Source organism: Mauremys mutica, chromosome 1 (genome assembly GCF_020497125.1).
Source record: "Mauremys mutica isolate MM-2020 ecotype Southern chromosome 1, ASM2049712v1, whole genome shotgun sequence".
NCBI classification, from domain to species: Eukaryota; Metazoa; Chordata; order Testudines; family Geoemydidae; genus Mauremys; species Mauremys mutica.
The window spans coordinates 15,194,284-15,220,753 of NC_059072.1; the positions used below are offsets into that span (position 1 = coordinate 15,194,284).

Consider the following 26,470-nt stretch of genomic DNA (forward strand, 5'->3'; position numbering starts at 1 on the left):
AGATGAGAAAGCTTCCATAGTAATTCTGACCTAAACACCAATTCTCCATTTAGGCCAGACACCTGCCTTTAGCGTGGTGCTATTGCTGTAACCACTGTTCCCTCTAGCGCGGATTGCAATCTCTGAAGTGCAGAGAAGCCAGCCAGCTGACCCACCATCCACAGTCAGTATCTAAAAAGAGTGGAAATTAAAGTAAAAAACTGCAGACCGAAGGAAGAGAAAAGTAGACTGAAAGGCAAGATATGCCACGAATAAAACAGCAAGAGAGGAAAGTATTAACCCCTGAAAGGAAAAATATTTAAGTGAAAAAGGTAACTAAGTACAGATTTAAGTTTTTAACTATTTACGCTGTCTTTCTACTATGCCCATGATTAGGCTTAACATGATTATCCTATTCTTTCTCCTTGAGACCTGAGAGCCTGCCACACCAAGTTACTATTAAATTCCTCTTCTGTGTAACTTCAGGAAGAGGCAGTTCACAGGTCTTTTCAAGCAAAATATGTATGACACTGTATCCCATATTAATTATAGTAATATGATTGTGATACGATTTTGACATAATTATGATGCATTTTGTACAAGATGGGTCACGTGAGGTCATTGGAAAAGTTATGATTTGCTGAATATGATTATCCTATTTGTGTACATGCATCATTTTTGTATCTGACGTTATGAATATTGACTCTATATCTGTATTTCAAATGTGCTTACTCTGGGTAACACCCACAACTAGCCTTTCAGGTACAACAATGAAGAAGCTAGACAGTGCTAATGGCTCATCAACAAAGAAAATGGACCACAGAAGAGCTTATCCTTCCTTAGCGTTTCACCCAGCCTATGAGTTATGGCTGCTATGACTCAGCAAGGTATGCAAGGGCATGTGACCAGACCACCTGACATTGAACTCCATTTTGGTACCTGTATTTTTCCCGCAAGCTAAACTGGGAACTGAGTTTGGAACAAAGGGTTCCCACCATATGGAAAAACTATGTAAGTTGGGGAGTGACATCATCTCTTGGCCTCACTCCCCACAAATGAAAACTCCTGGAAACACCTGAGGAACAAAGACTGAACTGGGAGAAGTGCTGGTCCCAGGCTAAAGGGATTTCTAGCCTGTGTATGGAAACTTGGGTGAGCTGCTTGTATCATCAGTCAGGATGAGAAATTGCTAATTCAAATCCCATCTATCTAGCATATTAGGTTTAGTTTGCGGATTTTTATTTATTTGCTAGGTAATCTGCTTTGATCAGTTTGCTATCACTTATAATCACTTGAAATCTATCTTTCTGTGGTTAATAAGCTTGTTTTAGGTTTTATCTTAACCAGTGTGTTTTGAGTGAAGTGTCTGGGAAAATCTTAGTTCTGTAAACAAAGGCTGTTGCATATCTTTTCAGTGTTGAGGGGGAAGTGAATATATTAATGAGCTTGCATTGTACAAATCCCTGTGCAGCACAAGACTGTATAATTCTGGGTTTGTACTCCAGCAAGGGTACAAGGCTCAGGAGCTGGGAAATTGGCTGTTTGTCTTTGAGTGGCTTAGGTAAAGCACTCAGGTAGCTCAGTTGGGTGTGTGGTGCCACATGCGGTCATGTTGGGTGATGATAGGGCCTGGAGAGGCTGGCTGAATCACCAGCAGAGCAATGTGAGAAGAGCCAACCCAGCTGACTGGTTAGGGGGCACAGCAGTTCCTATAGCTCCCAGACTGCACCCCAGGGATGACAATCCTCCAAAATATACAGTATAAAATTTCCCTTTGTAAGTACCCTGCACTGAATGTTGTCAATCACAGAAGTTTTAAGACAAAATAGTGGTTAGTTTATCGTTAACTGGTCAATTTTGGTTCATTCCTGATATTTAAAAAACCCCAACAACCCAGAAATAACTGTGATCCCTAAAATATTCCACTATTTCACTGTGAATACATCTTGAGTTTTTCAATCTAAGCATTTGTGAATTTGTAGGCACTACAGCTCCTCAGAATTCCAAATTCATGGATTCATAGATTCCAAGGTCAGAAGAGACTACTGTGAGCATCTAGTCTGACCTCCCATACCACACAGGCCATAGAACTTCCCCAAAAATAATTCCCAGAGCAGATTTTTAAGAAAAACATGCAATTCATTTAAAAACCACTACTTATGAAGAATCCACCACAACCTTTGGTAAATTGTTCCAGTGTTTAATTACACTCATTGTCAAACATTTACACCTTATTTCCAGTCTGAATTAGTCTAGCTTCAACCAGATTATGTTATACATTTCTCCATTAGACTGAAGAGCACATTATTAATATTTGTTCCACATGTAGATTCTTAGAGACTATGATCAAGTCATCCCTTCAACTTCTCTCTGTTAAAATAATAGATTGAGCTCCTTGAATATCACTATAAAGGCATGTTTTCTAATCCTTTAATCATTCTTTGTGGCTAACCTCTGAACCCTCTCCAATTTATCAACACCCTTCCTGAATTGTGAACACCAGAACTGGACACAGCATTCCAGAGTAAAATAACCTTTCTATTCAAGAGTCTCCTGTTTATACATCCAAGGATTGCATTAGCCCTTTTGGCCACAGCATCGTACTGGGAGCTCAGGATCAGCTGATTATCCATCAGGACTGCTCAAGTCTTTTCAGAGTCACTGTTTCCCAGGATAGAGTCCCCCATGGTTCCATCACCAAGCTTTTGATATCTGATTAGTGTTTTCAAATTTCAGGGATAAAGAGTCGGAAACAAAAACTTCATTTTTTCATCTTCCTATTCTTTAGAAATATAATGACTCGAAGAAAATATACTATCCTGTGAAGTTAGGACAGCTCTTGGAAAAAAGTCACATTCATAAAACATACATTTAGGCAGAATTTATAAAGCTGTGTGTTGTTAAAAATGATAGTACAAATAACTCAATACATTGCATAACAATCTTCTTTGGCAGCTCTTTATTACCCTTCATTATAAGTACATTTAAATTCACTTTTTCTTTTTCCAAGGGATGCAGTTTATTTGGGGATATGAGCCACTTGGTCTCTTTTCTTTTTTTGATTTTCTATTGCAACTCACTGGCAGCAGCTGTAATGAAGTATTTTAAAAAAGCTTTTTAATCAGTCTTCGAGTTATTTGCAAAACTCTTTATTATGGAATACACAAAGTACATAACAGCCTCACACTTCATGATAGCACAGAGAACTGTGTGTCTGCCAGCATTTGTGTTACAGAACACCTTAACTGACCCTCTCCAAGTTCACTCCAAACACAACCTGGCTTAGAAAAACTGAAAATACACCTCTACCCCGATATAACGCTGTCCTCGGGAGCCAAAAAAATCTTACCACGTTATAGGTGAAACCGCGTTATATCAAACCTGCTTTGATCCGCCAGAGTGCGCAGTCCCGCCCCCCCAAGCACTGCTTTACCATGTTATATTCGAATTCGTGTTATATCGGGTCACGTTATATCGGGATAGAGGTGTATAACCCAAAATTCAGATCCTGTTTAACAGGATAAGGTATGTGCAAATGCCAGGAAACTGTACAAAAACCAGAGGCCCAGGATATTCAGTTCTCAATTGCAGCTATGTGAGCAAATGTGTACATGCAATGCTTTTCTCTATGGTGCCTGTCTGCTCCATTCTCTCTAGGCCCTCCCCATCCCCTTTTTTTTGTTCTTTGGTCTATGTATGAGTTTATTTCTCATGAAAAAGTGTCAGGTTGACAGCTGAGTCCACTTTATCCACAGAACATGTTACCACCATCTATAATGTACATTGGCCTAGAAGTGAAAGGCTTCAGATCTCATCATTACTAGTCCCACCTTGTCTGTTCTTATATGAAGGCAGCAATATTTAGATTGCAGTGGCATCCACTTTCCAAATAAAGACATCAGAGTTCTTGCCCTACACATATAAAGCCCAACATAGCTTTAAAGTAAGAAATGTTACTGAAGCATGCAAAACAGCAAGTTATTTTCCCAAACTTGTGCATTGTAAGATTTTGGGGTGTGTGGGAAACTGATGTACAAAAACACATAGTCAAAGCAGAATCAATTTGTCCAAATAACTATGACAGCAGAGTTTATTTGGAGGGATCTGAGGGGAGGGAGGAAAGAGCCTTAGTACTACATCCCATTGATTTAAAAAAATGAAGCTGTCAGCAGCTTGTTGCAAGAATGATAGTATTTAGTACAACAGTGTATACTAACATTTAAATTTCATTGTTTCTAAATTTCAAGTTAATGTAGCAGCTCAAAGAATAAAATTCACTGTGCTGACCTTCTCTTCCTTCAATGGAGTAATCAAAAAAAAAAAGAAGAAAAAAAACACTAAAAGCAGAGAGCCTGTAATCATAGGAAAATTGTAATGAGAGCCTGTAAAGTTTCCTGCAGCTAAATGTCACTAAGAAGAAAAAAAATTACAAACAGATTGAACAAACTCCTGCTTGTGGGATTTTAGCAAGATTAGGTACAGCCAGGATTTTTACAATAAGCAATTTCTTTAAATATTTAAATATGAAATGAACCCTAAATAGTCTAACTTCAACATAATATACATTTTTACCATGTCTTCCATGTATCATCTAGTTGTCACACTGTAAAAATAACAATTTTACTATATGCATGATTTGACAGCTGGATTTAATTGTCTTTCTGTAAACCCAGCAGATGTATAAAAAGCACTAGATATCAACCCAGTGAAACAAATACTTCAATAAAAGCCACTTTAATTTGAACATGTGAGATAATCTATTAAAAATTATCCATGGGCCATAACTTCTGTGTATGATGGATTCTATGTTTCCATAGATATTCTTCACTTAAGTCTATAAGTGTTTGCACTATTGCAGCCTAGCTTTCAGACCAAGAGTAGTCCCAATGAAGTCAATCGAAACTACTCACATGCTCAAAAGTTATCAATAAGCATCTTCAGTACCAAGGCCTCACATGTTAGCTTTTATGTTCAATCACACTGTTCGGATTGTAAAACGGACAATATAATCTAAAATACTTCATTGCAAATTAAAGAGACTGAAATTTTAATATTATATATTACACATCAAATGTGCATTTGGAACTTCACTACCAGGTGTGAAAATTAGGAAAAATGAGAACCGCATAGTTAAACTACTTTAAGGTATCTGACTGAAGATATAAGACCCTAGCTCTTCTCAACACATGGGTGATTAATGACATAATTTACATGTTGAGAGATACAAGTAAATACCTTTTCACTGATATGGGAAATACCTCTGAGTCTACAAGACATTTGGAAGAGCATAGTCTAATATTATAGGGAACAACTCTTACTGCAAGACATTTTTAAGGAAGCAAACTTTAACTAATGCTTCCTCCAACCAGTAGAGTTGTAATACTTCCTACAGCTAACATCTGTAAATAAACATTCTCCTCTCATCTTATTTAGAGGAAAAGGCATCTTTACAACTCTGTCCTTGAAATCCATGACTTATCATGGAAAGGAACATCTGTACCTGACAGAGAGATGCTGCTCCCCTGAATACAGGTGACTACATACTGAGTAACATTAATGCCAATAAACAAAAATTGCCCAATTTTCAGAAACAGACACTGATTTCAGATGTCCAACTTGAGATGCTTGAGGTTGGATATTCGAAAGGTGCTGAGCATTCATAGCTCCCCACTCAGCACTTCTGAAAAATCAGGTCTAAAGAACCTCAGACTAGCACCCCAAATCTGTGGTCACAGTTGACAATATTGGCCTTAGCAATGCTAGTATTAACTTTTATCTCAACTGATTTGCAGAATGGACTTCTTATGCTTCCCAATATCAGGCCAAATCCTCCAGTCCATAATCAACCAAAACTCCCACTGAAATCATTCATTGTTACAAAACCTGCAATGACTCTATAAACAACAATCACAAGAATACTTTATGAACCAGACTGACATAGCAACTATGCTCTGAGAGGAAATAAAATTTATCAAAACAAATATCCACACTTCACCAGACACGGACAGTGTCCTTGATGCTGTATCAGATCAAGGAAGACTAATCTAGTAGCGTTTGACAAACTGGTATAGGCAAGTTTATGGAATGCTTGGTATATTTAATAAGAATCATCAGTGAAGCGTGTTATTTATGCAATATTATAAATGTTTTAAACAGAACCAGATCCCATGCAAACTGCTGTGTGCAGGAGAAAACATTTTACTTATTTTACATAAAGAAACCGCATCCAACCACAGTAGCAGCTAAATAACAACACTTAAATTCAATAAATTAACCTGATCATTCTTTTTAGATAGCTACACTCTTTTTTGGGGGGGGGATATGGGGGGGCAGATCAATTAATATTTACTCTATCAGTTTTGCCCTTTTCTAATTGACAAGAAAAAATGTTTTTCCCTTGTTCTGAATGGAGCTGAAATTAACATCTGTTTTTCTTCAAACAAAGCTATATAAGCAAGGGCTATGTTAGAAATGAATGGGACTTTTGCCAATGTGTTCAATAGGCGGGGGATCTAGGCCAGGGGTTCTGTGCATGCCCATGTTGTTAATGAAGACTTCACTGTCATGGACATGGTTTTATTAGTTAGCTATTGCTCACACAGGTAGAAAGAGGAATACCATTGTAGTTCTTTGTACTGGGAAGTGAAGTAACAGATTTAAAACAAGACATAAACCACTGGACTCACACTTTAGAAGCAGATTGAGTCTTGAACTAAACTTGATATTGCCTTCTGATTACATAATACTTGTAATTGTAAAAAGGCTGTACTAAGAGGTTTCACTGTCGTTTCTATGGAATGTAACTCCAGATAGCGTTACTGTCATGGATTTTACTAGGTCTTACCAGTGTGAAACTCCCTAATAAACAACACACACAAAAAAAAACCACCAACCACACCACCTCAATTTGCTAGCAAAGAACAAAAGAGAAATCTCCATAATCAAATATGGCCTTAGGCCCGATACTGGAGCTTTTGGCTTCCTTCCTTCTCTATTTTTTGCCAGACATCATCAGATTCTCCAGCTCAGGCCTCCTAAACACAGGCCAAAGCACATTTGCTTTCACACCTTTTCACTGGAACTTGGTAAATATATTTCCCTGTTCCCTTAAATGAAATCCCTTCATTTTATCCTGGATTTGTACCAAATATTCTAATTTAGTGGACACCCACGTATTTTGGAGTTCTTTAGTAGCACAAAGAAGTTTTCTAGCTCAAAGCCTGTGGCATATTTGATTCAAATGAACAAGATCAACTTGTTTCAGAATTTTCCTCCCTAAATTATACCAAAAAAGTCTTGTCAGCATAGCAACTCTTATAAAAACAAATAAATTACCATATTTTTTATTGTTCATAATATGCATTCTAATCAATAATTTTTTTTTTTTTTTTGGTTTAAGAATCACCTTGACCAACCCTTGGCTTATTGTTTTTAAAATGAAAGAGGAAGCTTTTCAGATGTCAATTCTACCTAAACATTTTTTTGAAAGAGGAACTTTCAAAACCTAATACAGAGGCTTAGGTTTCTTTTAAACTATGATATAAGTTTTACAAATCCTTACTTTCAACTCTGACTATTATGAAGCTATGGTCAAATAAAGGAATTTACTCACTCATGACTGGAAACTTCTTTGCATATAGCCCGAGACAGGTATAGAACCAAAGTATCTTCTTGGAAAAGGTTTCTCAGAGGTATACATGTCCTGAACAAAGAAAGAAAAGGGTATTATTCTCACAACTTATACCCAAACAATTAAAAATGATTCTTTCAAAACAAGTTATTTCCTTATTAGTCTGTCATCCCCTTTCTTAAGAAAGAAACCTCGCACCAAAAAAAGTGTCTGTTAATTATTGGATTTCATTGTTTTATGATATGAAACAACATTCTTGAAATTTAATCTTCTAAAATTCTCACTTTCTTGTAAGAGTCATTCCAGTAGATCTTCAAAGACTAATTCATAAACTGTAACTGCTCCCTTATGGGTAATAAATGTTCATCAGGCATGAAATACAAGATTGAGCACATTTTTTCTAGTAGCTGTAGCGTTATTATAAAAGTCATACTTCTTCCCAAGTAAATTCAGTTAGCAGTAAGATGCAGTAAAAAGTATTCTATAACGAGACGACCACACACAAAATTTAGCAAATAAATATGGTTTTGGCATTAACTTCTAATACTTCCCCCCCTCCTCCCAGAAACCAAGTCATGAAAAGTGACAACTCCATCTAGTGTGAGTGTAAGCCATCACACCTGTCAAAAATAAAAATCCAAAACTAAACAAGACATCTAAGTAGGACAGATGTTAAAAAAAAAAAAAAAAAAATCAACAATACATGCCCGGCTTTATCCATAGCTAAACATGCAACATTAATTTGTAATAGTAAAAGCACAGCAAAGTATGCTTTAGAATGTTTATTTAATAACAGTGTTCAGACATCTGTATAAAACTGCTCATGGAGGTTAAAACTGAGATGACTGTATCTCATAATTAATTTAAAACCAAAAACAAGAAATGCAAAATCCATTATATATTAGGCTATAAAGAGAGTTTTCTTTCAATGCCTGCACAGGGATAGACTTTCTGTAAACTAAGGAATATTCTCTAATATGATCTATTTCTTCTTTCCAGGACCAAATATAACTTGCAGAGCCTGACCACCTGTGCTAGTCAAGCCAGATAATTCCTTCTGCTGACTCAGATTTCAAGTCTCAACTCTCATCATCTCATAAGGTTAAAGAGAATACACACAAGGAGAGACAATTATCAAACTTCTTTAAAAGTGTGACTGAGCATAACATTTACAGATTTGCAGCAAATGCCAAAAGAGTAAAGGAAAGAGCATAGTATGTACTGTTGATCCAGCTCCAACTGCTGGATCAATTGCTAAAACTGGCAAAAGGGACAGCTAGAAAAAAGACTGCAACAGCGCTGTGATCTTACAAACACCAATGAATATTGCAACCAGCCCCTGTGTACTGGAGGGAAAGTGAAAAAGATAGACTTAGTAGGAGGAAGAAGACAAAACAAAGAACACAAAGTTGTGAGATGCTGCAATTGGTAAAGAAAAAAACTGACATTTCAAGTCCTGTTGATTCTCTCCACGAATGACTGCAAAATTGAACATCTAAGCACACACAGCCTTCTATGGGTCATCTTAATTATCACTTCAAAAGGGTTGTGTTTTTTTTTCCTTCTGCTGATGATAGCTCATCTCAATTGATTAGACTCTTCCTGTTGGTATATATACTTCCACCTTTTCATGTTCTCTGTATGTATAAATATCTCCTGTCTGTGTGTTCCATTCTATGCATCCGAAGAAGTGAGCTGTAGCTCATGAAAGCTCATGCTGAAATAAATTTGTTAGTCTCTAAGGTGCCACAAGTACTCCTGTTCTTTTTGCGGATACAGACTAACACGGCTGCTACTCTGAAACTAGTTAAAACATATCATTAGAACTGCAGTCATCAGTCAAAATTAGCAAATGTAATGTTAAGTGACAACAACATAGCTATCCCCCACATCCTTTACAAAATCCAAGCACCTAAAATTAAGGAAATTAGTAGTTAAGGTCATCATAAATTTTACACTGTCCACATATTAAGTACAAAGTGTGTGTTTATTAAGTATGAAGAAATGCTTATTTCACCATATTGTAACCTGAACTCTAATCTATGGGGGGGAGGGCAGTGATAAATGATTCCACTATCTAAATATTTTCTTTGAAGATATGCTGTTAAATGATACATATCAGTTAATATTTTTTATGCTGAAGTATACTTTCTGTTCCTCAAGAGTAATGCTGCATATGGGGGGGAGGGTGTCAAAATGATGAAGTACTCTAGCATTGTCACTTACCTTTGTTAAAAAATAAAAAAGATGTTTGGGAATTTTTCTGCAACAGTTATAGACTGTTTTCTTACATACCAACAACATTAAGAAGTGTTATAACACACATGCTCCTCAGTCAGACAGGAAACTGTTACTTGTTTTTCTTGTAGTGAAGATGTGTCCCTTAGAAAGGTTACCTTCATGTAAGATGTTGAATCAAGGTCCTTTCTGCCTTTTGGTAGCTAGCCAGGTAGAAAGTAAATACCTTAGGCCCGGTACTCTTTTCCGAAAGAGTTAAGCCTGGCCAATATTGCCTCTATGAATAAAGCAGATTCTAATATTCTATGGTGGTACGCAAGTTATTACTGAGCTTTAAATGCTGACATGTTTGCCTACATAGTCTCAGCTACCAATACCTAACTCTTAGCTTTGAAAGGAGCATTTAGATACCTCAAGTATGGGAAGGAAGCTCTTTAGAACACCAAATTCACATCTACTTAAAAAAAATCCAAATACATCGTATTTTACCTAACATTGTATCAGCATTTACATTGAACTTCCTCTTGTAAACTGTAATTTCTACCTAAACCATCATGAATGTAACCAGGGCTGTAACTGAATTACAGGATATGATAGCCTTGTTCTATGCAGTTTGCATCATCCATGCAATGCCAAAGTAGAATCTCACAATGCACAAGAGTATGAGATTCCTTTAAAATTATAATTAGAAATTCAGCTCTAATTACTGTTCCGTGCATACACAATTTTAGTACCACTTTAACTTCGATGCACAGATGTTTCAAATAAGATAGAATGTACATTTCCAGTCATCAGGAAGCAGAGAGACCATCCAATCTTTGTCCTGCAAATTTCCCAATTGCGTCTCATATACCCACAGAGTTTATATACATAAAATCATGATACAGTGATCTAAACAGAGCCTAAGTGCAAAGAAATTATTTTGGTGTATTTTACTTTCCCCATAAGCCTAAACTGCTATTATCCTTCAAAAGGTAACAGATTCAGAGCTTTCACAAAGGCATATTTGAAATTCTGACAGGCAGCAAATGAACAAACTATAACATCTGAAATTATTAGTTTCCAAGACATATAATGAGAGAGCAAAGGGACTGCTGGTTTAAAGGCAATTTCAGTAATCTAAAAATATTTTACACTGCACTCAGTTTACATCTGAAGAAAGAAGTTATAATCAGTAACATTATATAAAAGATTTTTTAAAGTTTAAAAACAGTCAAGCAGAGTCACCTAAAGGCAATGCCATTAAAGAGAAACTTACAAAAAATTAAGAACTTCTTTTATCTGGTGTTTAGATATGCCCAAGCAAGAGAGAACATAAAATTCAAAATAATGAAACTGTCCTATGGTTTAATGAGACAAAGTGGGTGAGGTAAAATCTTTTATTGGGTCAATTTCTGTTGGTGAGAGAGACAAGCTTTTGAGTTTACAGAGCTCTTTTGCCCTGTTCTAATAAAAGATATTACCTTGCCTACCTTGTCGCTCTAATACCATGGGACCAACACAGTTACAACACTGCATACTACTGTTTAATAATCTAAACTGACTCACTGAAACACCACAAATGAGGAAGCATTCAGTAGAAGCACAAATCAAACAAACACAACACACCCTCTTCTTTGAGCACAGCTGGAGTACTTAAACTACAAAAAAAGTGTTCAGCAAATTGCTTTTGGCTCTCTGCAATGTTGACTGGTTCCTAGATTTAGTATATGTAAGCCTAACAAACTTTGAGTTTCTACTGTGCAATAGCAGCTTTAGAAGTTAGTGCGCGACCAAACTTGCGTATTCTATTAAGTAAGCATACGAAAGGTACTCTTTTGTGCAGGGCTTTGGAGCTGTGCTCTGGCTCCGCTCCAGCTCCAGGCAAAAACCTGCAGCTCCACTGCTCCGGAGCTGCTCCACGCTCCAGCTCCACTCCAAAGCCCTGCTTTTGTGAAGATACTATACAACACTGGTCCCCCATGAAAGCTACTTATTTGTTGTAGAGAAGAAATTTACTTTCATTTCACCAAAATTCACCATTAGAGCTAAAGTCCAGCCAGCCACTAGCAGTTGAGTTTCTATGCCACTGCTTGTTCCAAACCACAACTACACAAAGAAAGTTGTTCTTTAAGTGTGCATGAGCAACTGAATGGTTCATGAGATGGTAGAAGGAGGCAGAGCATTTCTGTCTTCATTTGAATCCAGCCACAGTCAACAGTGAAATAAATTTGGTTTCATTCCAGGTCCCTGCAGACAGATGTCCACAAAAACCACAATATCATTTGACAACCGGCTCTTTTGTTGGCAATCTCAGTAGATGCCAAGGACTGAGAGTGCCATAGCGATTGAAGTATGTTGGCAGCACACTGTGTCGAACCTTGTTTAGTCAGGCTGTTCTAGACTAAACCTGTGCACTTCAGTCTCAAGGCTTGGCTAGCTGGCACCTTCAAGAAAGTAGCCCAGAGTTTTGATAGCGGCCATAGTTATTAGCATCAGAAAGTTCACATTACTATTTCAAATATCCAGACCTCAATTAGCCCAAGCTCCCCCATTCTCCAACAGCAATGACACCAAAGAGCCCCCAGCCATCTTGACACAGAGCCCCATCCCCAAAAGCAATTACAACAGAGACCCCCCACCCAGGTTATCATAGACTTGCCATCACTCTGAGAGAGTCTAGTCACATCCACCCCAACACCAATAACACCAGAGAGCCCCCAAATTATCAGATAGCCCCCATCACCCTTACACAGAGCCCATCCTCTGCTCAAAGGCAATGACACCAAAGAGCCCCCCCCTCCCCGAATACTGGATATCCCTCCATCGCCCAAACGCAGAGCCCATCCTCCGCTCAATGACCAAGGCAATGACACCAAAGAGCCCCCAGTTTATCTGAGCTCCCCCAGCTCCTCAATGGCGATGACACCAAACTCCCCCTGGATCACCAAACCCCCTCATCCTGCTGGCACCGCTGCCCAGGTCTCCCACAGCAATGATGCTTCCCCAGCCATTCCCCCATTGCCTGGACTCCCCAGATCCTGACACACGGTCCTCACTTGCCCCCTCCCCCCAGGCTGAGGCCCCCCCTGCCTCCCGCCCCAGCAGGGCAGACACACACACAGGCTTAGCAGAGGGGCCTGCGCCCCTTCTCTGGTTTGAAACTGAAGGGGGTCCTGCCCCCTCCGTGAGTGGCGGGGTCCAGCTCCCCCCACCCGCAAGGGAGCGCTCCGGCGCTCCACCCCCGTAGCGCTCGGAATGGAGGGATCCGCCCCCCACCCCCGGCTCCTTACCCGCGAGTGGAGGGGTCCGGCTCGCCGCCCCCCCCCCAGGGCTCGGAATGGAGGAGTCCGCCCCCCCGGTGACCCACCAGCCGCGGGGCCGTGAGGACGGAGCGGGGCGGCCGCCGGTCCCAAGGGGAGCGCAATGGCCGGACGTCCCGTCCGCACCTTGCCTCGGCCTCCGTCCGCCTCCTCCCCGCAGGCGCTTCCCCGTGCAGTGCCCCGGCCCCAGCGGCCTCCAACCAGGAAGCGCCCTGGTGTGTGACACCTACTCACCGCAACTATGGAAACCCCCCCTCCCATCCCGCCTGCGGCCACAGCGCCGCCCCATAGGGCGAGCCCGCAGCCGCCGCCATCTTGGGCTCACAACGAGGCTGAGGGGGACCGACTGTCGCCACACAGGGCGACCCCGCGGCTGCCGCCATCTTGGGCTCACAACGAGGCTGAGGGGCCCAGGTGCTGGCCCTGTGCGGGAGCAGGTGGTTCCCCTCCGTGCAAAGGGAGGTTTGGCCCTGGCTGGAGTCAGGTAACGCTGGATCCAGTGCGTGTGGTTCCCTGTACAGGGGCTAGGCGTGCAGGGTGCTGTACAGGTGTTACATGTGACAGGGGCCCTGGCCCAAGGGGCTTGCAATCTAATGCAGACACCAGGCTCAGGTAACCTGGCAGGCACTGACACAGTGGGGGGATGGGGATGGGGGGAAGAATTATTGGGGTAACAATACAAGAGGGGACAGAAAGGAAAAGTTCAGAAGAGGGCTCACTTTTCTCTTTGTATTACAGACACGTCTGGTTGTGTTCATTTGAGTTGTACAAGACTCCTGACCCCACGTCTTCAGAAAAAAGCATGAATCAAGCACCTAAAATCATATCTTTAAAAAAAAGTGACATTTAAAAAGAATTAATACCTTTGAAGTGCTTTTTATTATTTTGTTTCCTAAGTTTAAAGGCCACGTGATTGAGCTTTTCTCCACCACCAGGAAGGATAGAGATGAGCTTTTATTTTAAAAAAAAAAACCCCAAAAGGAAATGAAAGAAAACAGATTTTCCCATAATCATTTCTTTCAGAGCTAGGACCTCAAGCAAAACAGCAAATATCACAAGATTTGGCAACACTGCCATGGTGGTTGGGAGTTTGTTTTTTAATAGTTTATAGGAGGAGTGCAGTAGTTAGGGCAGGTGCAAAGAGCTGCAGACATGAGTTGCTTAAGTAGAGGCTGGCTTTAAGAAACAAGTTGTTAGGAGGGATTTGATTCGAAGAAGAGGAATGACACAGATAATGGAAGACATTTTGGAAAAGAGATGCTCTGGGAATTAATAGTTCTGGGTTCTGTTCCTGTCTTTAACCTCATAGTTTTTTAACATTCACTAACTAATCCTTCCTCATGACACCCTATCTAATAGGTAAGTATAATTTCCATTTTATAGATGGAGACTGAGGCACAGTGAGACTAAGACAGATCTCCAACAGTATTTAGAAGCCTAAATACTGTTGAGAATCTGGGCCTAAGTACATAACCTAGGTCACACACAAAACTACCAGCAGACAACCATACCCAGAAGCAGAATCCAGGATTCTTAACTCCTCATCTGACACCTTGGTAACACTGCCTTCCTAAATTACTTAAATTCCTCATTTGGAACTGCTGAAGTCTCTGCATAGTCACTATCAAACATATGAGAGATGATATGCAAGGTAGTGGCAGAACCTTAAGTGTAGAGTGTAGAGTGGCATCAACCTTAAGTTTGCTTGTCAGGGCAAGGACTTCTATGGCCCATATCCTACAACCACATATGCACACATGTAACTTCCCACATGTAAGCAATTCTATAAGTTGTCTACAAATAATATACACATACATGCCTGGTCCTTTAAAATGGGCTAATTTACCAACGTTGAAAATAGGAACAAAATTGGGAAGGAAAAATAAACAGAAAAATGTGAAAGATAGCTGGAGCTGTTTGGAAACATTTCATTAGATGAACTCTCAGTTCCACAATCACCAAAGGCAGCTACATTGGTTTAGAAAATAAAAAAATAAATTGTGGTCAAGAGGGAAACAAACAGTAGCAATAAATTATATATATAACAATTTGAAAAAAAAAGAGGAAGGTTGACAGCAATGAACATAAATTAGAAGTTAAGAAATTAAGACAGTAGATAAGACATGATTAGGAAAAGAGGTATGAAAAATATACAGCCAGGAAGATAAGGACAACAAGATTTTTTTTTTAAAACATCAGGAAAAAAGGAATCCTAATAAGGATATAGATACATTACTAGACAGATATAGTAACTGTGCAGAAAAAACAAATGTTAAATAAGTAGTTTTGTATTTTGAAAGATGCTGAATAATGTATTCATATTATAATGATTATTAAGTACTTTCTAATCCAACAGTAACTAAGGATGTTAAAAAGAATCTACTAAAGATAAACATTTTAAAATCTGCAGCTCCAGATAACTAGCATTCATGAGTTGAAGTGCTCTCTAGACCATTGATGTTGTTTTAAATAAATCTTAGAATACCTATGAAGTTCCAGAAGACTAAAAAAATCTACTGTTGTGCTACTATTTAAAAGAGGTAGCAAACATGACCCGAGTAATTACAGACTGGTTAGCCTGAGGACAAGCCCAGGCAAAATAATGGAACACCTGATATGAGATTCAATCAATAAAGAATGGTAATATAATTGAATGTCTATCAACATAGCTTAATGGGAGATCTAGTCAAACAAACTTATTTTTTTAATAGATTTCAAGTGTGGCTGGTAAAGATAACCTCTTTTACTAACTGGGGTTAAGAATTTTCTGCCCAGTGCATATTATTGAGCAAGATCTCATGTGCTTATCCTAAGTAGGAGGTAAATATGAGCCCCCTCCCAATTTTACAAAAGAATAACAGGTTGCACTTGGTTGCTTCTGGCAGAGCCGGAAGTAAAAGCCAAGGTCTCTACTATGGCAGATCTCCCATCTTAGTGACATAGCCTCACAGAAAGAGGCTGGCAAATCAGGGTGCTCAGGTGTGAGTGGTAGCATTTCACACTGACTTTGTACAGCGATAAAATGACTCCAAGGTGTAGACAGTGAAGAATCAAATCTGTTGTGTCTATATGTCCCCTCTGTTCTCATTCTGTTCAGAGGAAAAGTCACAAATGACAGTGATTTACGCATTCAGATGTTTTAGAAAGTAATTGTGATTGACTGTCATGTCAGCACCTTACAAACCCTGAGAGACTTACAATGACCTGTTCTTACTCCTTCCAGTCTAAAGCCTTAATTGTCTTGTTCAAGATTTTAGAAGCTGTTGGAATACATAAGCACATTTAGTTTTCTTCAAGCTGGGGATATTTTCCCTCCCTAAATCGCTAGTTACTTAAGATAAATGTCTTCCAAAGAGAGCTCTCTCCTTCACCTAACTCATCTGCCCTCCACTTACTACACATTCAAACTATATGTCATCATTTTCTGTTTCCTGCATGATCATTGGTTTCTGTTGTAATGTTACAGCCAGGGTTGTGAAATTGTTTTAAAAGTGGAGTTTTCAGAGTGGCTGACAGTGATATCATGTTTGTGTTAGCAATAACCCTACAGTTCACAGGTAATGTCTCCACCAGCACTCTCTTTTTATTGCAGTGCTTAGACAGTAGAGCAACAACCAATCTTATTTATACAGCATTAAAAAATATATATGTGGTACTTTAGAGGCAAATAAGAGACACAGGGTCAACTCATCAGCTGCTGTCTGTCTATTGAAGTCAGTGGAGTTGTACTGATTTACATCAACAAAGAGTCTCACCCATGGTCCTAGCTTTTAAAAGGTTACAGTCTGTCAGGTCTTAGGTAGTCCTCATGGTCAGAGCAGGAGTCAGGCCTACTGGTCAGAGTCCAAAAGCAAGAGCCCAACCTCAAGGCACAGTCAGAGCTGAAGGTCAGAACCAAAGTTAGAATCCGAATGCCAGGGCCAAGGATCAGGATCATTGTCAGAGTCCGAATGCCTGAGCCCAGGGTCAAGACAGAGTCATACCTAGGAATTAGTTCTGATGGTCAAAGAACCAGATTATCTGGAGTCAGGGAATGCAGGAGCGATTGCAAGGCAAGAGCAAGACTGGGTACAGGGCTTGGAGTGAGGCAAGCACAGGGAAGCAGAGAATCCACAGGTATGTTCATTGAGTAGCCACTGATCTATTGCAGCTGCTGGGCTTAAGAGCAAGCCATCTGAATACCTTAGCCCAGTGGTCCCCAAACTGGGGGGCATGCCCCCTAGGGGGGGGACACAGAAGAACATTATGGGGGGCATGGCCACCCAGCCCCGCTATGCTCCAGCCCAGCCACAGCTCAACACTCAGCCATGACCCTAACCCCACCCCATGCCTTGGCCTCCAGTCACAGTCCCATCCTTGGTCTCCAGCCCTAAACGCTCCAGGCCCAGACCCACCCACATCCATGGCCCTGGCCCTGGCCTTGGCCCATGGTTCCCATCCTGGATGCGACTCCAGCACCAGCCTCAGGCCCTGGCCACAGCTGCGCATCCAGCCACAGCTCCTGACCATGGCTCCCAGAAAGAGAGAAGTGCAGATGGGGCAAGGTGGGTTGGGGGCTAGATGTAAAAAGTTTGGGAACCGCTGCCTTAGCCAATCAGGTGGTTTTGCTGTGGCCCAGCTGCACTCATTGATTGACTGACTGGTCAGGCGCACCTGCAGGCCCTGATTCTTGACACAGTCCAAGATCTTACAGTGTTCTGGGCATGTTGCATGCCAACTAAGTGAAGGCACTGAGCACTCTGCAGGTCAGCACTTCATCTTGTTATGGCTTCACTTAGGACCCAGTACTGCAAGGGGCTGAGTTCTGATATTACTGTGCTATAATAATTAAAAACACGTTATACTCAAAAGACCAACACACCTGGCTAAAGTCTCTCTATACTAAAGTAACCAGTTTAGGGTTGCCTGGCATCTGGTTTTCGACCAGAACACCTGGTCAAAAAGGGACCTTGGCAGCTCTGGTCAGCACAGCTCACCAGGCCACTAAAGGTCCAGTTGGCCTTAGTGGCCAGCTCCCGGAAGCAGCTTGCATGTCCTTCCGGCTCCTAGGCAGAGGATCAGTCAGGGGGGCTCCGCGCGCTTCCCCTACCCGCAGTGCAGACGCCACCCCAAGCGCCAGCTCCGAAGCTCCGATTGGCTGGGAACCACAGACAATGGGACCTGTGGGTGCGGCGCTTGCGGACAGGGGCAACGTGCAGAACCCCCATGGCCGCCTCTGCGCCTAGGAGCCAGAGGGACATGTTGCTGCTTCCCAGGAGCTGCCTGAAGTCAGTGCCGTCTGGAGCCCACACCCCGAACCTCCTCCAGTGACTCAACACCCTGCCCCAGCTCAGAGCCCCCTCCTGCACCCAAACTCCCTCCCAAAGTCTGCACCCCAGCCCAGAGCCCTCTCCCACACTCTGAAACCCTCAGCCCCAGCCGGGAGCCCCCTTCTGCACCCAAACCCCTCAGCCCCAGCCAGAGCCCACACCCCTCCCATACTCCAGCCCAGAGCCCCCCCCCGCCCCTGCACACCAAACCCCTCAGCCCCACCCCGGAGCCCACACCCCCAGCTGGAGCCCATACCCCAGCCCAGAGCCCATTCCCCTATCCTAAACCCCTCATTTCTGGCCCCAGCCCAGAGCCCATACCCCCAGTCAGAGCTCTCCCCCAGCCCAGAGCCCCCTCCTGCACCCCAAACCTCTCATCCCCGGCCCCACCCCAGAGCCTACACCCCCTCTCATACATCAACCCTCTGCCCCAGCCTGGAGCCACTCCCACACTCTAAACCCCTCATCCCTGGCCCCACTCCAGAGCCTGCACCCCCAGCCGGATCCCTCGTCCCCTCCTGCACCCCAACCCCCTGCCCTAGCCCGGTGACAATGAGCAAGTGAGCGAGGGTTGGGAAGAGCAAATGACGGAGGGAGGGGGATGGAATGAGCAGGGGCCGGGGTCTCGGGGCAGGGGCTGGGTTAGGGTGTTCAGTTTTCTGCAATCAGAAAGTTGGCAACCCTAAACCCATTCTTTTCTACCAGATGTAAGACAAATGTCAAAGTTCATAATATAAGGACTGTATGAACTTCTAGGCAACTATTTCTCAGTATGCTGTGACCTTTATTTTTGTCCTTCTATGGAGTCTTTAAAACCTATTGCTCTTTTCAATAAAACAGTATTTTTAAAACGTGTGAAACCTTCAGCATATATGCAGAACCGTCCAAAGTAACCATGACATCTTGTTGTAACCTTGGCTATTAGCAGATTTTCTATAGAGCCTTTCACCATAGTATCTATGGATTTCCCAGGTAAATTGGACTGACATTGTGAGAGCTTCACAGTGTCTTCTGCTCTTCTCCCTTCCATGGTTATTAGAGGCTCTGCTTGGGGGTATAATTTGTGTGTCCTCACGATTCTGTTTATGGTGGCATTAAAGGGAAGGTCTTCCAATATGTCTTGAAGATGATCAGACTTTGAATGAGCCTCAGCTCCTTCACTAGCTCATTTCGCAACTGAACTCTTTCAACCAAGTACATCTTATTTCAAACTCTTAGGTGGTGTATCCCGGGCTTTTTCAGCTGTCTTTGTGGGTCACAGATGGAAATGGAATCTCTGAGGTAGTTAGATTCCAACACATTAATGGCTTTGAATATCGGGACCAAGTCCTCAAATTGGTAGCAATAGCAGACTGGGAGCCAGGTGGAAGTATCAGAGCATAGCAGTAATGTGATCGCAGCAGCCTATCCCAGTGAGCAAATCCATTATGCTAGGCACTGTACAAACCCAGACAAAGAGTCATTCCAGGCCCTGAAAAGCATAGCTGTGACATTACAGAATGATGCATTCTGGGGCTTCAAATGACAACAGAGCCAGTAGGACTTTGTTGGACTTCAAACAAATTTTAAAAGGTTTTGGTTTGCTTTGGTTTTGTGCTGCATACTCAGCTTAGCTTGGTTAGTGTGAGGAAATTCAGCACCTGCTTGTGTAGCATGTGGGGTTTCCCTTTTTGCTTGCAGATCACTTTTAAGGTGTCTGATTTGGTGTTTTAGTCTGTGTCACTTGAAATGTAAACTGTTTATTGCATGGCCATGTAGCCCTGAGAATGGCTTAGGATAACTTGCAAGTATCTGAACAAATATGAGCATTAGCCTTAAAATCAAACACTCACTATTCAGTCTTGGAGGCTTGTCAATTTTAAAAACTACACTAACCATTATAAAGGATGGTTTTGAAATGTGATTTGATATGAAATCATTAAAGCAGTAGGAACAATAAGTGCCAGGCAGCTATTCCAGTGTCATGCAATAATTCATGTCAATATTATGTAAAGTTAAATGTACTCAACTTTAAAATACTGTTTGTTATTGAAAATAATTAGAGTGTGGGGGGGGGGGGAATTGCTGCAGAGCAAAAGTGTGTTGTGGGAAGGGATGGAAGTAGGAATCTGAGTAGGAGTGTTTGCCCTTTACCCCAGTCAGGCTTTAGTACTGAATTGCAGTCCTCTCATTTTTCTGGCTGCCTAAATCTTATTTTCTGTTCCCTTTGGTTCCGATTGTTCATTTGGCCTCATATAGTTCCATTGTCAGCTGACTTTTTTTGTTTTCTTAGGTTCAGCTCAGTTGATTGAGGCCTCCGCTCCTGCTGGCTGCTGTCTTCCTAATCGGTTTTGAATGTATGTAGTGCTTCCTGTCACTGCCTGATAAAATGGGCTGTTTCTGTCAAGACAAATTTTCTGCATCTCTCTGCCTCCCTCTCTTCTCTCATATTTTCTGTCTCCTCTCCCATTTTCTTGCCTTTCTCCATTAACCTCCTCCTGTCTCTTTCTCCCCTCTGTTATCTCTATTTCACATCCTCATTGTTTCTTTGTCCCTTTCTCTCTACTTATTTAATTTTGATTGAGCCCTCAGTACATTTGCAGGGTCGATGAAAAGTGTCTACCCACAAAAATTGAATAAATCGGTACAACACAGACCCACTTTTAAAAGTATTTCTGTTGTACCCCATTGCCTTTTGGGGAAATTAAAAGCTACACAGATACTAAAAAATACATTACCTGTCGGCAAATGGAAACTGCAAGCACGGATGCTACACTAGAGCTTTCTTCACGACTCTGTATAGAACAACAGGCAGCTATACCTGGATGTGTAGAAAAGGCCAAGAGCCTAATTCAGGAATGCCCTTACGCATGTGTTTTAACAATGTGCTGATGCTTAAGTGCCGTCCTGAATCAGGATGTTTTCCTGAATCAGGGTATCAGCTTAGAATTACCTGGCCTGATCCTGTTCCCAAAGCATAGTGAGCAGGAAGGTGATCAAAGAGAGAAAAAGAGGTCATAATCAGATGGTGTAATTTACACCCCAAGGAGAAGAAGGGTGTGTGATGGAGCAGGAAAGAAACCAATTAAGTTGTACTAAGATAAAGCGGAGGGTTGTTGGAGATGATGCACAAGGACGCCAGCTTAGAGTTTTGCATTCCCGTGTGTGTTTTCAAGGCTAGCAATCGGAAAAGGCATGTTTTTGTTAACTGTGCAGATCTGATAGGGAGCCATTATGAGACAATAAACCTGGAATATCAGGATGCCATTTGTATGGAGTCACTTTTCAGAACACAACTACACTTAAAGCTAAAGTTAATTTATGCCATTCATGCATTGCTCAAAAAATGACTGAAATTATTTTCCTCACATTTAGCAGAAAAATTCATCTCAGGGCTGACAGCAAGATGGCAAGTTTCAATGCCAAGAAAGAATTTCCCATAAAGTTACAAGCAAATGAAAACAGGAGACTATAATGGAAAACTGTAGGTACCCTGAGCTATAGCGTTTGTTACCGCAAAAGCTGTAATTACATGTCTAATGTAGTGCAAAAGTTAATCTTCAGTATCTTTTCCATTTGCTGCTGAGACAAGCAGACAGGCAGATAGAGAAGTGTAATGGATTCTGATGGATAAGGAACATATTCAGTTCACCCAGGTAAAGCTCCTTGTGGGATATCAGAATACATTTGTTCAAGAGTGTGATGTTCACAGCCTTTTCCCTGACTCTTCTGTTCGTAAATTTCTAAATAAAATGTACACCAAAGCTACCTTTTTAAAAATTACTGACTACAGAGTAGTATTTGAAATGATTCAAGTCTTCTGTTCAAACATAAGTGATGCAAACAGAATTCACTACAAAATTGTAATTTATACATTTGTATTCTCCACAGCCCTGATCCTCATCTTCAGCTGAGGAATGCTCAGCCAAACACAGGGTGGAGGTACAAAGGTGGCTTTAAAACACATCTTGCCCCTGTCATGGAACACTGTGTGTTAGACCAGTCCTCAGTGCAAGATAAAGCAGACGTAAGGTCCCCTAACAGGCCATTACCACAGCATAACTTGCCAGGGAAAATGGAAGACCTGGCTATGCCACTCATAGGTTGGAACTGGAATAGTAACCATTACAGTAGCTGTACACCACCAGAAGATTCCCCTATATCTGACCACAAAGCCAGCTTTTCGACAGCTTCGCAGCGTTGGAGCCCTGTAAAGCTACCTTAGCAGAGGAGAGACACTGGCCTACACACCTGTGGGGTATAAACATTGTTTATCACCTCACAAAAGTCATTAAGCAAATCAGGAGTTTTGTGAAAGCCAAATACAGTTGGATAAGGAACAGTTTTCAGTCATTCTAGATCCCTATTTATCCTAGTAATTTACTATTATCATTGCCATGCTCATTTTTTTTTTCCTTTACCAAACTGAAAATATATTCTGGGTTCAATCTGACTGCATTTCAGATCAATCAAGAACAGGAAGCATTGATTTTCTTAAATACCAGGGGGGAAAAAGTGAATTTGTGCAAGGGCACACATACCTTGAGATATATGAGCCAATCGGCTTAAAATGTTGTTTTGCCCTGACCTGACAAGGCTGAGTGTCTTGGGCAACACATAATCTCTTTTAATATACTACCAGGAATGTGATGGCTGTTTGAAAATGCTTCCAAAATGCAGTTTATCTTGAGGGTTGACACCTTAATAGAAACTATACCATCTCTTTGGGAACTCTGTTAGAAGCAAAAATTAATAAGGGTTACTGTTGATTCTGAGGAGAGATGGATGGTGAGAGAGACTGAATCAACTTGTCATAGGTTTTGAGCAGGACTTAAAAAAATTATGTGCCCAGCATATGAAGGCTTTCTCTAAACAGACCTGTATGACAAAGCCACTGGAATTGTCTGTTTAACCTGGGAAAGTCACAGGGCTTTGTCCTTTGCATCAACAGCTTTCGTAATAGGGTCATTCTCTCATTCGTCAGCATGATTTAAAGTTGTGCACTTAAGACTCAAGTAAGCTTCTTTGCAAACACTGTCAGGTATGGGATCATAATGAGAAGAGATTACATGTAAGTTAATTGTGTTATGTTGCATTTGAAATTAATTTCCATATAAAAATTAAAAGAATACTGGGTTGCAAAAAGAACACACACAGTAGTTAATCATGAAATTATATAAGAATATATAAAAACAATGCAGTATGCAGAGAAAGGCCACATATTGAGTGTAGGACAGAGTTTTCTTTAAAGTGCCTACTCCTGAGAACTGTGATGGCTTGTGGGACTGAGAATAGATGAATTTGAATCTGGCCCAGGTCTGTTACCATCTGTCTGGTCTATACGAAATGAGCTGGTGGTCACGTAACAAATGCCTTCATCACAGAACATAAGCAGAGGTCTCATCAGCAACGTGGTGGATTGAATGGGCATCAAAACTAGACTGGTGCTTCCAACTTTATGTTGGTGGGGCAGTTGGTGGAGGCGTGCACTGCCACTGCTGTGCCGTATTTGCTTTATGGCCAGATGGTGGCCTTGCATCCGTAGCTGGTCAATAACTTTACATGCACAGCATTTACTTTTAGAAAAATTGGAGTCGGGCTATAGGGGAATATAAACAATTAAAGATTATTTTGACTGATCCTTCATTTTCACTATAATTTCAGTTGACCCAATGAGTCGAATTTAGCCTCACTGTAAGTGAGCATGACTGCAGTGGAATTGAACCTTCTTAAAGCCAGACTGAATTTGGCCCACTGATACTAACCTACAGTTCTGCCAATCTCCGTGCCTGAAATTACAAATTAGGAAGCAGGCCAAGGACTGCATGTTCAGATTTAGAACAGGACTGGGTTTAGGCTATAGATCAGAGTTTGGGACTGAGGCTAACCAGTCAGAGTTTGGGACTGAGGCTAACCAGCCAGGTTCAACAGCATCAGAAGTTCTTGAGCTGTTCTTGTGAGATTTCCACCTCCTTGAGTCACATCAAAACTGAATCCAGAAAATAGGTCCCTTCTGGTTTTGGATTCAACCTACGAGCTAAGGAGGTGGTTTTCAAGTCCAATCAGTCCCTATAAAGTTCACTGAGGAGTGGTTAGTTGGTTTTCAGATTCCAGTTCCGGTTTTCCTCTAGTTTTAGAGACTGGCTCAAGCTGCAAAAGGGTCCGATCTGGATTTTACTTCCACCCACATGTCTGCAGCAGCTTGGATCTAACGTCTCACTTGGGCCCATTATAAAGGTACAGGTCATTTACAGAGGCCATTTTTATCCCTCTCATAAAGTGGGGGAATGTCTTGATCTGGGGTTGTGGTCTGGACCTGTCTGATCAGAGGAACATTCTTTACAGTAGGTGCCCTATAATAAAGAATAAAATTGTCAAACACATACATGAACATAATTTGTTGGGGAAGAGTCAACATGGGTTTTGTAAAGGGGAATCATGCCTCACCAATCTACTAGAATTCTTTGAGGGGGCCAACAAACATGTGGCCAAAGGGGATCCAGTGGATATAGTATACTTAGATTTTCAGAAAGCCTCTTAAGCAAAGTAAGCTGTCATGGTATAAGCGGGAAGGTCCTCTCATGGATTGGTGACTGGTTAAAAGATAGGAAACAAAGAGTAGGAATAAATGGTCAGTTTTCAGAATGGAGAGAGGTAAATAATGGTATCCCCTGGAGGTCTGTACTGGGACCAGTCCTATTCAACATATTCATAAATGATCTGGAAAAGGGGGTAAACCGTGAGGTGGTAAAATTTGCAGATGATATAAAACTACTCAAGATAGTTAAGTCCTGGGCAGACTGAAGAGCTACAATAGGATCTCACAAAACGGGGTGACTGGGAAACAAAATGGCAGATGAAATTCCATGTTGATAAATGCAAAGTAATGCACATTGGAAAACATAATCCTAACTACGCATATAAGATGATGGAGTCTAAATTAACTGTTACCACTCAAGAAAGATCTTGGGGTCATTGTGGATAGTTCTCTGAAAACATCCACTCAATATGCAACAGCAGTCAAAAAAGGTAACAGAATGTTGGGAATCATTAAGAAAAGGATAGATAATAATACAGAAAATAGCACATTGCCTCTATATAAATCCATGGTATGCCCACATCTTGAGTACTCCATGCAGATGTGGTCACCCCATCTCAAGAAAGATATATTGGAATTGGAAAAGGTTCAGAAAAGGGAAACAAAAATGATTAGGGGTATGGAACAGCTGCCATATGAGGAGAGATTAATAAAACTGGGACTTTTCAGCTTGGAAAAGAGACAACTAAGGGGGGATATGATAGAGGTCTATAAAATCATGACTGGTGTGGAGAAAGTAAATAAGGAAGTGTTAAATACTCCTCATAACACACGAACTAGGGGCCACCAAATGAAATCAATAGGTTTAAAACAAAAGGAAGTATTTCTTCACACAACGCAGAGTCAACCTGTGGAACTCCTTGCCAGAGGACGTTGTGAAGGCCAAGACTATAACAGGGTTAAAAAAAGAACTAGATGAGTTTATGGAGGACAGGTCCATCAATGGCTCTTAGCCAGGATGGGCAGGGATGGTGTCCCTAGCCTTTGTTTGCCAGAAGCTGGGAATGGGCGACAGGGGATGGATCACTGGATGATTACCTGTTCTGTTCATTCCCTCTGGGGCACCTGGCATTGGCCACGGTCGGAAGACAGAATACTGGGCTAAATGGACCTTTGGTCTGACCCAGTATGGCTGTTTTTATGTTGTTCTTATGCCTTCTAACCAAAGAAACAAATACCTTTAAAACAAAATCTGTACCAGTTGCTGGCCAGATGGTCGTGAATTGTTAGATTCCATCAGCAAAACAGAGGAAGGAAATGTTTTAAAGCAAGATTGTGTTATTTTCCCTAGTTCTTATTATGAAACCTTTCTGAAATGAACTTTAAAAACTTGGAACCTCTTCCTGGGGCATGAATGGAACCAGACAAACCGGAGGCTCACAAGGAAGCAATTAAAAACAAGGGAAATGTATAGCAGCAAGCAACTGAAACAAAG

At 41.3% G+C, this 26,470-nt stretch overlaps 1 protein-coding gene and 1 long non-coding RNA gene across 6 annotated transcripts in view; one reads left to right on the top strand and one right to left on the bottom strand.

The window, feature by feature from the left end:
- Nucleotides 1-13,450, bottom strand: part of USP6NL (USP6 N-terminal like) — a 221,736-nt gene extending 208,286 nt beyond the window's left edge. Inside the window, exons 1-3 of one of the 5 annotated variants that reach the window (XM_044979193.1) lie at nucleotides 9,056-9,211; nucleotides 7,894-8,090; nucleotides 7,592-7,681 (exon numbers count right to left, since the gene is read on the bottom strand). In XM_044979193.1, the coding sequence (XP_044835128.1) occupies nucleotides 7,592-7,595 (4 nt within the window). In that variant the 5' untranslated portion in view covers nucleotides 7,596-7,681; nucleotides 7,894-8,090; nucleotides 9,056-9,211. Of the gene's footprint in view, nucleotides 1-7,591; nucleotides 7,682-7,893; nucleotides 8,091-9,055; nucleotides 9,212-13,119; nucleotides 13,357-13,383 lie in introns of those variants that run through there. The other 4 variants (XM_044979184.1, XM_044979164.1, XM_044979173.1 and 1 more) reach the window with 4 other exon arrangements.
- A 22-nt stretch (nucleotides 13,451-13,472) lies between these two features.
- On the top strand, nucleotides 13,473-22,191 carry LOC123343798. The gene is made up of 3 exons (XR_006572367.1): nucleotides 13,473-13,633; nucleotides 20,731-20,794; nucleotides 21,813-22,191. It is a non-coding gene; the product is annotated as an uncharacterized LOC123343798 (long non-coding RNA).
- The last annotated feature ends 4,279 nt before the right edge of the window (nucleotides 22,192-26,470 follow it).